At 45.9% G+C, this 16,223-nt stretch overlaps 1 protein-coding gene across 3 annotated transcripts in view; it reads right to left on the bottom strand.

Annotated features, from left to right (window-relative positions):
• Ddc (dopa decarboxylase) overlaps positions 1-16,223 on the bottom strand; it is an 81,846-nt gene that overhangs the window by 49,407 nt on the left and 16,216 nt on the right. For all 3 annotated transcript variants that reach the window (XM_057772058.1, XM_057772057.1, XM_057772059.1), the window contains exons 3-6: positions 16,026-16,139; positions 13,028-13,147; positions 4,731-4,865; positions 3,312-3,455 (exon numbers count right to left, since the gene is read on the bottom strand). In XM_057772058.1, the coding sequence (XP_057628041.1) occupies positions 3,312-3,455; positions 4,731-4,865; positions 13,028-13,147; positions 16,026-16,139 (513 nt within the window). The remainder of the gene's footprint in view (positions 1-3,311; positions 3,456-4,730; positions 4,866-13,027; positions 13,148-16,025; positions 16,140-16,223) is intronic.

The following is a 16,223-nucleotide window of genomic DNA, read 5'->3' as shown; positions in this document are numbered from 1 at the left end:
CATGAAAATAAAGCCAGAAGACCACATTGTCGATTCACTAGAATAAATTCTAAATGTCTCTCAAACAGAAGAAAGTAAGAAATAAAAAACATATGAGTGTTAATGGGCTGGTACGGTAGATTTACCTAGATTTATGTTGCTCTTGTAAAAATGCAATGTCTAGTAGACTCTAAGCACATATAGATTTAAATGCATACTAATAATCACACAAAAGGTGATGGGGAGGTATAATAAAATAATATATAACCAACAAGATAAAAAGGAAGAGAATGGAACAACTTAAAAACAATCAATTTTTAAAATGTCAAAAAAGTAGAGAAAAAAATAAGTGAGCCAAACAGAAAACAATTACTAAATGGTAAATAACATTTAAATCCATCAGTGGTTAATTTTGGTGATTAATCATCAGTGATTAATCAGTGGAGAACTGGGTAGCAGTTGTTACAGAGGAAGGAGGTACTTCTTAACAGCAAGCCTCCCTTAATTAAAAAGTGAGACTTCCAGTTTTTTCTAGCACCATTTGTTAAAGGTGCGGTCTTTTTTCAGTGTGGGTTTTGTCTTTTTTTTTTTTTAAGATTTATTTATTATGTGTACATTGTTCTGCCAGCATATATGCCTGTACACCAGAAGAGGGCACCATATCTCATTATAGATGGCTGTGAGCCACCATGTGGTTGCTGGGAATTGAACTTGGGACCTCTGGAAGACTCAGGGCTCTTAACCTCTGAGCCATCTCTCCAGCCTTCATGAGGGTTTTGTCTATTTAATCTTTGCCAAAATCAGGTGGTTGTAGGTGTCATCTTACCTAGATTTGATCCTTATTTTATACCCTGCAAAAAGATCAATTCTCAATGCACCAAAGACCTCAACGCTGTACTCAAAACATCTGAAGGGAACAATAAGAAGCACAGTTCAGGATATAGACTCAGAGACATGGACTTCTCATGGGCCCTGACTGTACAGAAAATGAGGCCAACAACTGACAAGCTGTAGAGCATGAAATTAAAAAGATTCTATGCTGCAACGGACATCGAGTGAAGGAGCAGCATAGAGAATGTGGAGAAAATCTTTACCAGCTATGCATCTGACCGAGGATCAGTGCCTAGGATGTATAAGGGGCTGATAAACAGAAACATCAAGAAAACAAACAACCAATTAAAAACGGGCTAAACATGGGAGAGAGTTCTCAAATAAAGAAATACACACGGCTAAGAAATATCCTAAGCCATCAGGGAAATGCAAATGAAAAAAACTGCTTTGGTATTTCACCTTACCTGGTCCCAATGGCCTAAATAAATAAATGACAAAAGATATTTCCGAGGCTTTGAGAAAAGGGGAACACTACTCACTGTTAGTGGAGATACAAACTGGTGACGCTGGGACATGGAAATCAGTATGACGTTTCTCAGAAAGTGAGAAGTAGAACTGCCTCGTGATCAGGGCTCTACATCCTACTCCAGACACAATTGCTCCTCCATTTCCATCGCCCGCCGCCCTACTCAAGATGGCTAGCAAATGGGATGCGCCGCCTCTCCGTTCACCAATGGCTAACGAAGATGCGGTTTTTACACACGGCAGAGTTCCATTCCACTTTAAGGAAAAACGAAATTTGCAAGCGTATGGATGGAGCCAGGTAACCCAGACCCAGAAAGATTACAGCCACATTTTATCTCCTGTATTTGGATCCTAGCAGCCATCTTCTGATTTGTGTGTTTACCTTGGAGCCCTTAGAGAAGCTAGGGTAGTAGGAAGGGCCTGCTGTGGGGGACGAGAGAGAAATAAAGAGCTTAAGGCTAAGAGGATAGCAGAACACAGGTGGTGTGAGGTGGACAGGAGCCTAATGAGACAGGGGGATTACATGGGGAGAGAGACGGGGGGGGGGGGGGTGTAGTGTGAAGCACAGGCTTGGGGACGCATCACTTCACACCGAGGGTGTTTTAAAAATCCACATGGAAGGCAGCTATTTTATACGCTTACTAAAAATCATAATAATAGGGTTTGGATGTAGGCACCCTACACGAGGAGTTAAGGCTACTCCAAGAAACCCTGGGTTCCTTCCCCTGCACTGGAAAATAAAAGGGAAAAGGGGTTTCTGAACAACCTCCTGAAACCCAGATGCACACTAGAATCTTGCTATTAAATATGACCTATGCCTGGTTCTACCAATAAACGTGCTTCCAAAATGATCCTGGAGCCTGCATTCCTGAAGCTCCCCTGGTAACACTCTGTAGCCAGACAATATCCATAGAGCCAAAGCCGTGACACTCCAATGGCTTCAAACATGACATATTAGTCCCAGGCAGAACATAGCGCTGTGGCTACGTCAAGAACACAATTCTCAAACTCCAGGTGCAACCCCCGCTAGAATGCATATCTAGGCACAGAAGAGCCAGCCCGCCATTTGACGAGGTATTGATATTTTACATCGGAAGGGTAATTCCCCGTTTGCTCATAAGCCTCCCCAAAAGGAACCTTCTTAGTATCAGCTGAGAGCAACAAACCCAGGCAATAAAGCCTCAAGTGGTTATTTGTTAATGTAATCTTATTAATTTTATTCTTTGACAATTTCATGCATGTATATAACACATTCTGGTTACTTCCAAGCCCCCATTCTCTCCAATCTCCTTTCTCCCTCTGACATTCCCCCTAAGAAGTCTCTTCCTTACTTTCAACATTGTTTGACTTTGCCATGTAGCCCACTAATTTTGACCGTGGCTGACTGTATGACTGTAAGCTTCAGGGCATCCTTTGGGGTGTGAGGAGCTATAGGTAGCTGTAGGTAGCCATGTATCTTAGTTACTTTCTGTTGCTGTGATCGAGCACCATGACCAAGGGGGAGAAGGAAGACTTGATTTGAGCTCACTGTTGCAGAAGGTTAGAGTCCAAAATGTCGGCTGGACAGCATGCAACAGGTATGGCGGCAGGGACAGGAGGCAAGAATTCACAGCTTGAGCCTCAAGCAAGAGGCAGAGAGAGTGAACTGGAAATGGTGTAAGGCTTTTTTTCTCACAGCTCATTCCTAGTGAAAGGCTGCACCAACTAAACTCCATGTCACCAGATGGGGACCAAGTGTTCAAATGCCTGGCCCAAGAGGGGTCATTTGTCATTCAAATCACTGCAACAAGTGAAGACAATGACTACCTCTTCCCAAAACACACGTGTGCATGTACACACACGCACATACACACACACACACACATGCACACACACATGCACATGCACTCACGCATGCCTCGAACTCTACCCTAGACCCACGCCGGACTCAGAAGATCCGATCCCACAGTGCCATATCCAACAAGCATTGAACTTACAAAGAATGGAATCAGGCCAGCTGCTTTGTCTTGCTCCAGGGCCTCCCGAAGGGCAGAAGCTCTCATGGAAAAGTTGCCATCCGAAGGGATTGCTTTTAACTTTACTCCACCAATTAATCCAGCTCTTTCTACAGAGGAGTGTGCCTGCAAGGAAAAGAAGCAGAGCTGAGTCTGAGGGTGTGTTCCCATGGCTCTTGAGTGTGCAGAGTGCCTGGCCCCGGCTCTTGATGCCCCATGAAGGTGGCAGAGTTGGTTTCTTCTCCTCCTCCTTTATGAAGTCAACTCTTTTCTGGACTGGTTTCCATCCTGGAGTCTTGCTTTTCAATCTAATGAATCAAATACTCCCAAGAGTGAAGTGTTGACTCTCTCTTGACTAAGTTTTTCATTCTTTTGTGTGATTTTAAATATAGGTAGATTTAAATATGTAGCAATATGCACACCAAAGGTGACAGGGCTGTATGATAAATGAATGTACAGGGCAGTGGTGGCACACATCTTTAATCCCAGCACTTAGGAGGCAGAGACAGGCAGGTCTCTGAGTATGAGACCAGCCTAAACTACAGAGTGAGTTCCAGGACAGTCAGGGCTACACAAAGAAACTCTGCCTTGAAAAAGGAAACAAACAACAATATAAAAAACCCAACAACTAGCAAGGTTAAAATGAAGAAAAATGGGTTGGAGAGATGGCTCAGAGGTTAAGAACACTGACTGCTCTTCCAGAGGCCCTGAGTTTAGTTCCCAGCAACCATATGATGGCTCACAACCATTTGTTATGATATCTGGTGCCTTCTTCCAACCTGCAGGCATACATGGAAACAGAATGTTGTATACATAATACATAAATAAAATCTAAAAAAAATAAAATAAAAGGAAGGAAAAAGAACAATATAAAATAGTTAATCAAAAAGTCAAGAAAATAAAATAAGTAAGCTAAAACTACTACATTTCTGTCTGTAGGATTTTATGAACATGATAATGAACTCCAAGTCAGTCCTCTCAAGCCGCAAGTTGGACTGAGTGGTCACAGCAAGCACGGTGCTTTTATCCCTTTTGCTAATAGGAAAAAAAAATAGGCTTTGAAAATGTACATGATTTACAAAGCTGGGATTTGGCATCAGGTTGGAGCCTCACTTCCAATTTTTCCACAGCGGAGCTTTAAAGGCAGGCCACAGGGGCACAGTGCAATTCCACACTGCAGAGATGGTAAGCAGCCAGTTGTGCGGGCTCGCCACGTGTGTACTTTATTTCTGACTGGATCTATCAAGCTCCCATGATAGAATAGGAAGTTTCACCCCTCCTGATCCCTGGGGAACTGCTCTTGGATTTGACATGATCCTAGCTGTTCCTTGGATTCCGCTCCGGGGTGGGGGTTGGGGAGGTAAGGGAGTGTTGGGCCAATGCCTACCCCAGCACACTTACCTGATCAGACGTGTAAGCGACCAGTTTTTCCATGATAGCAGCTTGGGTCAACTCTGGGGAGGCTGCCTGCAGCTGGCGGGTCACTTTGGTTCGAGCAGCCAGTAGGGCCACCAAGGTGGCTTCGCTGGCACTCCCCTGAATCCAAGAGAAAAAGGTCAAATGAAATTGGAAACGCTGCACAAGAACCTCTGTCTAAACTGTTGGAAGACATATTATTGTGTCCATAGTTTCCTTTAAAAGCTGAGCCAGAAATTGCAAAATTCACTCGTTTTTGCATCTCACATCTGCAGGGGCTGGTTTAGCTCTTGTAATTAGTTTGACATTGCTTTATCCATATTGTGTCCCAGCGAGCTAACATTCTGATCCTGTAGCATATACAAGACTCTGCAGGTGTTCTCTCATGGGTTCCTTAGGCCTGGTCTGGGACATACTGTCTCCACTTCCATCAGAGGAAGAGACTGATCCAGGGCACCCTGCCCAATCCCTGCTCTGTGTTCCTATGCATGTGGACGGAACAATTTGTATTTGCTTATAACATAGGAATGCATTTTCCTTGACACACGGAGGTGGACTTGGACAGTTTTTCCCAATCCTTCATGGGACAGGCTGGGTTGTGCTCACTCACTTCCTGCACTCGACATATTGAGGCCCTAGGCCTCAGCATCTCAGAATGTACTGTATTTAGAGAAATAAGATCTTTAAAGCCAGCCATGGTCTACACGACATGATGTACAAACAAGTAGTCTTAACACTAACAAGCCTGAGGCCCGTGGATAACTGTGAGTTCAAGGCTAACCTGGGTTCCAGCTAGGGCTACAGTATGAGAATGTCTCAAAATACCCATAAGAAAAGAAGGCTGAAAGCAAGGAAGATAAGAGGAAGTAAAGAAGTAGGGAGGGACAGAGGGGACCTTTAAAGTAATAATTGAATTTTTCGGGTGGACCCTAATCTAATCTGACTGCTGTCCTGAGAATAAGAAACTAGCCAGCAGACATGACGTACACAGGGGTGAGGCTACACAAGAAGACAGAAGTGAGAAGCTAGTTAACAAAAAACTCAAAACTGAACTTCAGGAAAACAATCCTGCTGTCGCTCTGGTCTGGGCCTTCAGCCTCCAGGACTCGAGGCAATGGATGTGTTGTTTCAGCCGTCTTAGCTCTGTGCTTTGTTGCGGCAGGCCTAGTGAGCCACTGCACGAAATCTCAACCATCTAGCTCAGCAAAGTAAAAAGGAATTGGACACAATCCCTCTTTCGAGTCTGAGAGTGACCGAGAGAAACAGAGTCAGTGCCCGTCGTGTTACCCCGTTTAATCTGTAAGATAGTCCTCTTTTAAAGTCTTTCATCTTCGGGTGGGTTTCTGTAACATTCCCCGGACTTGCACGAGTTAGGGACGGCTGAAAGTGTAGCTCCATTCGGGTCTTTCCTGGCACCTCCTACCGTTTGTGCTCAGCTTCCCCAGTAGACAAATCCCGGGGGAAACCCATCATATTTTTGCTGATTCCGAAAGTTTATAAGAGCGTGGAATTTTTCAGATAAATGTACAGCACAGTGGATTGTGCAGAAATGAAATTTTTTCTTATTAATATTTTTTTTCTCCTTCATCAATCATGATCTCCCACTTGGATCTCCCAGCCACTGCTTTTAAAACTTACTCTTCTGAATCAACTCCTGTTCCCTGAGGAATGGGGTAGGTTTTTCAGCTAGATACGTGTGTTCCTATTTCTGCAGCAGTAACGCATGAATTCAAATAAACAGATAGACCACGGTCTTCACTCAGCATCTGAGTGACTCACACATCCCCTTCAGGCTGTACTTTCACAAGTGGTTGTTTTGCACAGTCTCGGACCATGTCAAAGAGGCCTGGCTGACCAGACTGGCAGCTATTTCAGGAAATTCAAGCTTCTGAAGGCAGAAGCGGCATCTCCCCCTTCTCCTGTGCATCCCAGTCCTGCTTATCTCTGTCCCTCTGGCCACATTTTGTTTTTCAAAGAAAGTGGGTAGAACCCTTCTGAGAAGTAGATGGGGGTGGGAAGTGGGGGAGGTGAGGGGACAGGAAGTAAGGGGAACTGGGATTGGTATGGAAAATGAAAAGTAAATCTCTCTATATATTTTTTAAAATTTATTTATCTTATGTGCATTAATGTTTTGCTATGGAGGTGTTGGGGAAGGAGGAGGAACTGGGGTTGGTATGGAAAACGAAACGTAAATCTCTCTATATATATTTTAAAATTTATTTATCTTATGTGCATTAGTGTTTTGCTATGGGGGTGTCGGGTCCCCTGGAGCTGGAATTACAGGCAGTAGTGAGCTGCCATGTGGGTGCTGGGAATTGAACCCTGGTCCTCTGGAAGAGTAGTCAGTGCTCTTAACCACTGAGCTATCTCTCCAGTCCCGAAAAGTAAATATTTTTAATAAAAAAAAATTTAAAGAGGGTAAAAAAGAAAAAAACCTGGAAGTAGTGGCACACACTTTTAATCTCAGCACTAAGGAAGCAGAGGCAAGCAGATCTCTGTGTGTTCAAGGGCAGACTGGTCTGCATAGTGAGTTCCAGAACAGCCAGAGCTACATTGTGAGACCCCATCCTCTCTTCAGAGCCTTGGACTTCTTTTGTAATGAATGATTCTGAGTGGCCATGCCACACCAAGGCAAGCCAAGCTCACTATGAGTTCAGTGGGCACTGTCCACATTCTGAGAGAAAATTCTTTATTTTGTCAACAAAAAAAAAATGATTTAAGAAATAGCAACGAAGTCCAGTGGAAAAAAATAATCTCTGAATTATTGAGATTATCTTGAACACTGAACCTCAACGTGCCATTACAGATCGGTTTCGGGCACACTTGAACATCAAGGTGAGTGGCTCTGTCTCTTTCTGCAAGTGGGGATTTGTTGAGGGAAAAAAGAGAGAGCAATTGTTCTTTGTTAAGAAAGCAGTAGCTGACCATTGCGCTTCGTGGTGGAGAAGTGGGGAACTGAACAGACCTGAGCTGCATCCAGCTAAGCCCACACACTCGCTGCCTCCTTTACCTGGAACCACTCCCCCCCTCCCCCGCGTCTTTGTGTGGCTCGCTGATGCCTTTGCTTCAGGCAGACAAAGGTTGCCATGGCGAGCCTGCTCTGAGGTGGGAGGGACCTTTTGGGAGAGTGGATGCTCAAGGCTGCTGATGGCCTGAGCCGAAAGGTCCTTTCATCTTCTAGGTTTTACAAATGTCACCTCACACAGGGTAAGAAATTGGCAGCTTTTCTTCCACGAGAGCTTTCAAACCCAATTAAGAGACCCATTTTGCAGGTCTCATTTGTCCGGCCTCACAATGACGGTGTGCCTTGGGCTCAGACACCCACTGCTGCGCCAATGCTAAGCTGTGATTAGAGCTCTGAGGGGATCGATAAGGCAGGCTGCCTCGCGGGTTGTCACTGGGCTCTGGTTCTGGGTCTTTAAGGCTACACAAATTACAGACAATCAGCCTCGCGAGCTGAAAAGGGCCAGCTCCCTGCAGCAAACACAAGGAAGTCTGCTTCTCCCCCTCCCCAACCCAAACTAAGTGGGTTGAACTCACAAGGGCTTTGTTGAAGCCTGGTCTGAGAGATGCCAGAATTAGTCCTAACCTAAGGCTGGAACTTCTACAAATGAGATTGTCTTTAAAGATGGTTTAACCCACGGTAACATTCAAACCTCCACACAATGTCATAAGCAAAGAGCCTGGGCAAGCCGGCATTAACACTCCGAATCACCTTTTACACACTGTCTTTGATTAGTTTCTGCCTCTGTTTCTTTTTTTGGGGGGGGGGTTGTTTGTTTGTTTTTGCTATGAAAACTATGGTTGATAATGCAATGAATCCTTATAAGTATTTTGAGGATAAAAATTGATTATATAAAGCACAATAAATAGACTAAATACAGGTTTGTTGTGGTCATTCAATATACTTAGCTACTTGTAAAATTCTTTGAGAAGTACCAAACTAGAAGATTCATCTTTGGATACTAAAGACTCAAAAAATTAAATTGGCTTCGTCATATGACAAGCGACCCAGAAATGCTTTCTTCTTTGGTTATGTTCTGGTCTTGGTGGATGACAGATGTGTCGCATGAAGGAAGCTGATGGTCTTGGAAGACTGTTGCCCCTTATCCTAAAGACTGTCCTCTGAGGGGCTGGAGAGATGGCTCAGTGGTTAAGAGAACTGCCTGCTCTTCCAGAGGTCCTGAGTTCAATTCCCAGCAACCACATGGTGGCTCACAACCATCTGTAATGAGGTCTGGCACCCTCTTCTGGCGTGCGGACATACATGGAGGCAGAATGTTCTATACATAATAAATAAATAATAAATCTTTTTTAAAAAAAAAAGACTGTCTTCTGAAATCTTACAAGACTGAAAAGTGCATTGTGACATGAATATCTTTTTTTTTTTTGGTTTTTTTTTTTCGAGACAGGGTTTCTCTGTGGTTTAGTATTTACATAAATCGTGACACATCATAAAAAATTGTACAGTAATATTATTCTCAAAAAATATTTGGTCAAGAAGGGGACCAGAATGAGAGGAATAAGAAGGGATAGGTGTTGAAGAAAGGAGGTGGATAAAAATAAAGTATAATACCACGTGTATGGAAATGCCATAATGAAGCCCATTGCTTCATTTTCTAACTTAAAATGCAAATTAAGAAAAAGTTTTAGCCGGGTGGTGGTGGCAACACACACCTTTAATCCCAGCACTAGGGAAGCAGAGGCAGACAGAGGAGAGTCAGGTGGATCTCTGTGAGTTTGAGGCCTGTCTGGTCTACAGAGAGAGTTCCAGAACAGTCAGGGCTACACATAGAAATTCTGTCTTGAAAACCAAAATAAAGGGAAAGAAATATCTTGGTTTTAAGTGTCTGAGGGCCTATGCGATGGCTAGGCTGCCCTGCAAGCCTGGTGACCCACATGAAGCGGAAGGAAAACTGACTTCACAACGTTGTCCTCTGACCTTCCCATGAGAGTCACGGCGTGAGTATCCACACACACACCCAATATGCACACACACCGCGGTGGTAATAATAATAATAGTAATTAATGATGATAAACTAAATATTTAAACGGTGAAGATATAACAAAATAAAACGTGCAGAAAACGTGCATGTATATCGCATCATCTCGATTTATGTAACCCACAAATATAAAGATATTGGATAAGACCTAGAGAGAATTATACTCTAAAATAGTTGCTGCATTTTCCCATTTCTCCAGCGAGTGCCCATTATCCATAAATACAGAGGGCACAATAATTTTTAAAAGTGAAAAAGTGTAATCAAAACTGACATTGAAGATAGTAAATTGGCAATGTGGAAAATTACAGAGATACACAGAAAACCATGAGCAATTATTGAAAATATAGAGGAGAAAATGGCCAAAAAGGGGAGGGGGAACTATTTAAAGAGAGAGGGAGCGAGAAATTGTGGAAAAGGTAGAAAAGGTACTGAGCCTGTAAATTTAAGCTCCTGAGAAGCGTGGAGGTGGCCTACTCACTAACAGGGGAGAGAGACTGCCCCAGGTAGACAGAAAGCTCAGTTATGAGGAGGGCTTACCAAACGCTAAGCTCTCAGGCGAGTGTGGAGCTACAGGGAGAGCTTGCTCTGGGGTCAGGCCGACTGTGAAGAATGAGATACTTGCCCAGAAATAAATCAGCCAGAATTCCAGGCCCTGCCTCTGCAGACAGCTCTGCTGGCCTCGGCAGCCCTGACCGGCTGTCTCTTCTCTGGACACTCTGACTTGATTGTCCTTGTCAAGGACAGCAAGTGTATCTATCCCTGGAAAACCAGGATTTCAGCATCAGAGCCTGGTGAAGTCGTCGGGGCTTCACCTAGTGGAAATGGCTCTGGTTGCATTTCGGGGACTTGTGTGGTAGCCCCTTCTCAAGTGGCACAAGCCTTTTAGCCAAGGAGGTTTGGAAATGGCTCTGGTTGCATTTCGGGGACTTGTGTGGTAGCCCCTTCTCAAGTGGCACAAGCCTTTTAGCCAAGGAGGTTTGACTGTGTGGCACAACCTCTGAAAAGAAGAAAACGGTCCTGAGAAATGATAGTGGGACTTCTCTAGAACATTCCTGCTGCCATATTTAGTCTGGCCCACAGTCTTCGTTTATGTTTCTGTTACAGGACGGCATATATGAACATTTAGTAGAATGCTTTTAGATAGGGTCTCATGTTGGACCAAGCTTGTGTGAACTCCCTGAGGGTGACGAGGAACTCCTGGTTCTCCTACCTGAACCCTCAGCTGTTGGTATTGCCAGCAGTCCCAGCCCACCCAACTCTAGTAATTCATTCCCATCTACTCCCTACTTGCAGGGACTCAGCTATGGCCAAGTAACCTAATCAAGGACTGGTAAGTGGTTTGAGCCGCCGCAGTACTGCTGGCCTGCCCACAGATCTCTGCACCGAAAGAAGGAGAATTTACATTTCCCAGCCCACTCCCCTTCTCCCCCCTCCCCCACCTCATCCCCCCCCCCCCCCCCCCCCGCAGCCCTGTTGAGTTTGACTCTCTCCTGCCTGGCCGGCCGCAAAGGCTAGGAACCCTTTCAGGTCTCTTCTGCAGACAGCGTGCAACACAGCACAGACCGCATCTCCCACCACCAAGATACCAGGCCCCTTTCCCAGGCAGTGAGCTTGTTTACCTTTCAAGGGGAAAAGGGACTCTGCTGATGTGATTAACATTAAGAACCCTGACTTGGAAAGATTATCTTGGATTATCGGAGTGGACCCAATCCTATCGTACGGGTCCTTAAAAGTGGAGACCCGGTTTCACATCTGCAGTCAGAACAGGACAGGGGAAGAAAGGTCAGTGAGATGGAACACAGCTGCTTCTGGAGATGGAGATAGGAGTCACAGGCCAAGGAATTCCGGAGGGCTTTAGAGAACTTGAGGAGGTGGGGAAATGGATTTTCCCCTTGGGCTTCTAAGATGACAATCTCGATTTTAGCTCATTAAAACCTAAGTCAGACTTACAGAGCCATAGGAAAATAAATGTGCTTGAAGCCACTAAGCTATGCGTAGCATCCTTAAGGAAAAGGTCATATGTTGGAGGTTAAAATGCGGGGTCTTATTGAAGAGTCTCAGGACTAGAAATCGAGGGCCTTGCTTCCTATTTAGTTTGGACACACTAGACATGTGATCTTCCACAAAGACATTCTCCTGTCGGGCCCAGGGTTCTCACCCATAAAATACGTGGAGCCATTACTGCTTGACCTTACACTGGGAGCTTCAGAGAAAACAATATATACATCTAAATCCTTCTTTCTAAACTTAACAATCCTTTCTCAGCATTACAACCGTGAACTTGACATGAAAAAAATACATAAGGGGCGGTGATGAGTTAATGTAGCTCATTGTGTTACTCTAAATTTTTTTTTTTTTTTTTTAAGCTCACATTTGCTGGGGCATGGTGGTACATTCTTTTAATACCGGCCCTTGGGAGACAGAGCAGGTGGATCTCTGAGCTCAAGACCAGCCTGCTCTACATAGTGAGATCCAGGCCAGGGCTACACAGTCAAACCCTGTTTCAAAAAAGGGTGGGGGGGGGAGGAGGGAGAGCATAAATTCCAATCATTCACTCTGAAGATCCTGGCGGAATGGAAAATTCACCACGGCTGTCATTTGCATCTGTTGTGCGCCCTCATGTAAGCCTTACAGTTGTTTGCGTGAATATGGAGAATGAATTAAATGTATGCATAGACATAGCAAGAGACTTAGGTAAGCTGCTGGCTCGCAGACAAACGGCACATACAGCCAAGTAGCACATACAGACGGGGAAGCATGGCTACAGCTGTCACTCGTGGTAAAGACAGGATCCGACGGTGACAGCAAATTTTAGGTTCTGGAATACACAGACACAAGGTCTATAATCTCCCCGTTAGAATGGGGGTGGGGGTAAGGTATCAGTTGTCCGGTGCCTCTTTTTCCTCAGTCGTAAAATAGAGCACCTAATTCCCAGTGCTAGGAGGAGTCAGTGTGTCTGGAGAGTGCTTAGGCATGGTGGCCGGCCGTGGATAGCCCAACAAAAATATTCGTTGCCTATGTGGTAGTCACTGATTTATCTACCAGAAGGGCCTGTGGAGATAAGTGCTCGTCCACAGCCTGTGGAAAGCCACACCAGGATCTAAATCCAGATTCCCATCAAGTCCTTGCAGACCAGGGTGTCCCAGCTTTCCTGTTCTCTGGAAGAAAGCTAAGGGCACAGCTAGCAGCAGCAGGGGCACTGGTTTCTGTTTTGCAGCCGAGGTCCTTTGTGGCGCCCACACGCCCAGAAGGCCGCCTTCCCCACTTTCCCCGTCTTACCTGGATCACTCCTCCCCCTTCACCAGCTCTTCCAGCCAAAAAGGCCTCTGGCAACTCCAACATCTTCCCCAGCCAATCCATCATCACTGTCTCCAGCTCTGTGCACGCTGGGCTTGCAGCCTGCGGTGGGGGTGGGGGAAAGTGAGGCCCTACGCCGCCACGGGGCAGCTGGTCTCTGCACAAGACGGTGACACGGGAGAGCATTGTTTCTTTGGTAACTTTTATTTGATCAATTTGACAAAAATTTCACTTTTGTTTTTGTCCCCCAAATTTACCCTTGGTAGGGGGAATTAATCCCTTGGTCGCCGTGTTTTGTTTTTTTTTTTTTCTTGAGCACGTCTTCCCACATTCCTTTGTTGAAACCTGAGCCCTCTCCGAGAGTATTGAGAGGTGGGGGATGTTACGGGTCAACCAGCCTGCGTGGCTCCTTGGTCATGAACTGATGGAAAACGGGAAAACGGGTCATCTCAGGAGTGGACTAGATGGAAAAGAGGATGTTCACCCAAATTCTTGTCTGTTTCATGGAAGCCTGCCACTGGCTGCAATCACACGGCAGGCTTCCCTGCCAGATGCCAGTAGCATGTTCTTCACACCCTCAAGTAGACTTCTAATGTTTATAAAGGATTCGGTCTATGGTATTTTGTTCTCCCTCAGCAAATGGATTGAGACAATGCTGTGTTCTCATTTCCCAGAGATCTGAAGGAGCCTTGGGGGTTAGCTCTGCCAAGAGGCCTGGAAGCAGGGCCTGGGCCTGGCAGCACTGACAGAACTTTACAAGGAGGAGATTTCTCTGCTCTTCCTCAGCTCCTTCCAGATATGACACAGGGAGCCATGGTGGGTAGCTCTCTCCGGGCCCCTTCTGACTTACCTCACTATCCCCATCCCCTCTCCATGACAGAAGGTCTCAGGGCGTAAGCTGAGAACAGTTCTTGGCTACATCAATCTCCTCATCTCCACCACACACACCCATGATTCTTTAAGAACCAACGCTGAAGCAAGGTCCCAGATACTAAGGAATTTGGGGTCGACTCTGACTGAATCCCAGATTAAAATCTCACAAACTCAGATGGACCTCAAGTGCCTGAACTCAGTCTCAGACTTAGCTTCTTTCATCCAGATTGGCGCAAGGATAGTCAGTACCCTTGTGAACCTCACTCCACCATGCCTGCCTGCTGTGCACCGTGAGCTTGATCTATAATAGAATCCAGCAAGGTCTATTTGTAGACCCTCACCTATGGCTACGAGTGAATTGTAGCATGCAGGATTGAGCCAAGGAAATGGGCATCAGCTACTTTCATCTGCTAGGTAACACCAGACAAGCTACTTGTCTTATGTAGTCTTTTAATTCCTCAGTGACTTGGTGTCTGGCCTCTGGCCTCTCATTGCACACAGAAGGTGACGGTGTACTCTTAGGTCCAGACAAAGGTGAAATGAGTCTCCATTTTCATTTGGGTCTGTACCTAACGAGCACAACGTGGTGACCAGAGTACTCTTGCGTTCTGGCATTATGACCCATGGATGACTAAAAGAATTGAAGACTTTCTCGCTGCTGGTCGGACGGTCATCGCCTTCCTGGTGGGGTTCTACTGCAGCCAGGATAATCTGAACTCCAGGCATTTCCCATTATGAACCACAGCTATTAAATAATACAACTTCTGAGACAGGGAGGCAGGCATTTCCTTGTTCAAAGCATGAGAGACCACTCCAGAGGGGCAGATAAATCAGAGGTTGTTGCTGGGTCTCCAGACAGACATGCAGAAGCAGCAGAACGATCAGTGAAACCTGCTTCTACAGCATCTGATTTCAAGAAAAGGGTACCCTCAGCCTAAGCCAGGCCTGTCCCTAGGAAAAGGAGGCACCAGTTGCCTGACAGAAGAGTGATGATAAGAGGGAGGCCTTCGTAACTCTTCCCATAAGCTGAGACTCCCACTTGCTCCACTCCTAGGAGCCCAGCTTGAAGGAAAGCACGTGCCATGTGGTGAAGCACCTGGCTCAGCTGGACTCTGCTGGCTGCTGAGAACCATGAGTTGCCCTTCCTTCCTACATCCCAAGTCCTCAGTCAACACTAGTCAATATGAGTGGGCTCTGATGCACACATAAGGAGGACATTCTACAACTAGAGAGTCAAAGATAGTTCTAGGCTTTGGGGAACTCTTCATAGTGTGAGGAGCCCCAGAACCTAAGAGTCAATGGCATCTGCTTCGAATCTCTCCAGAAGCACACAGCTGGGACACAGAGAGCTGGAAGACCTAGGCTGGATACCTTCAGAGTAGGGAGCTTTCTAAATCTTTGCTCCATGTAGGGCGAGACCTCACACAGGGAGGGTTGAAGGGCCTGCAGGCAGCCCTAAGCCTATTTCCAGACACTTTTGCTCTGCCTGCTTGCCCATCAGATAGGCTGGGCAGTGGCCTGGTGGGGGACAGATGGAATGAAACAGAGGTGGTAGCATTCTCAGACTTCAGCTTGCATAGAAATCTTCTGGTCTTAGGGAAATGAAGATCCAGCTTTGGGCTGCAGAAACCTTGGATCAAAATCAAGTGCTTATAAAAAAAAAAAAACCCAAAACAGCCCTGTGTGGAATCTCTTCTCTTCTCTTCTCTTCTCTTCTCTTCTCTTCTCTTCTCTTCTCTTCTCTTCTCTTCTCTTCTCTTCCCTTCCCTTCCCTTCCCTTCCCTTCCCTTCCCTTCCCTTCCCCCTTCCCTCCCCTCCCCTCCTCTTCTTTTCTCTTTTCTCTCCTTCCCTCCCCTCCCTTTTCTTCTCCTCCCACCCTCTCTTCCTCTCTCTCTTTCTCTTCCTTCTCCTTCCTCCCTCTCCCACTTCCCCTTCAGAATTTCTATTTCCTTAGAAACTCCCTCCTGGGGGCCCAGACTCCACTCTCTGCAACATGGCCCTGCTGCCTACAGGCAACAGACAGAGCCACCCGTTTCTGTCCCGTGTATAAAGGGATCACCTCCCCATGCAAGCACAGACCCCACCACAGGGTCTTGGCAATACTCACCCAGGAGAAGCCAATGCAACCGATAGCCCCACACAGCATGTCTGCAAGCATGGCTGGGTATGAGCTAGCCGTAGGGAAGTAAGCGAAGAAATAGGGGCTGTGCCAGTGTGTCACCTGTGGGGAGGCGGAACAGTTACTCTGGGCCAGAGGAGTCAGGCTGTGCCCGAGGATGCACACAGAAGACAACTTGGACAAAGC

The sequence above is a fragment of the Chionomys nivalis genome, chromosome 6, assembly GCF_950005125.1.
Source record: "Chionomys nivalis chromosome 6, mChiNiv1.1, whole genome shotgun sequence".
NCBI classification, from domain to species: Eukaryota; Metazoa; Chordata; class Mammalia; order Rodentia; family Cricetidae; genus Chionomys; species Chionomys nivalis.
This window is presented reverse-complemented; position numbering and strand designations above follow the sequence as displayed.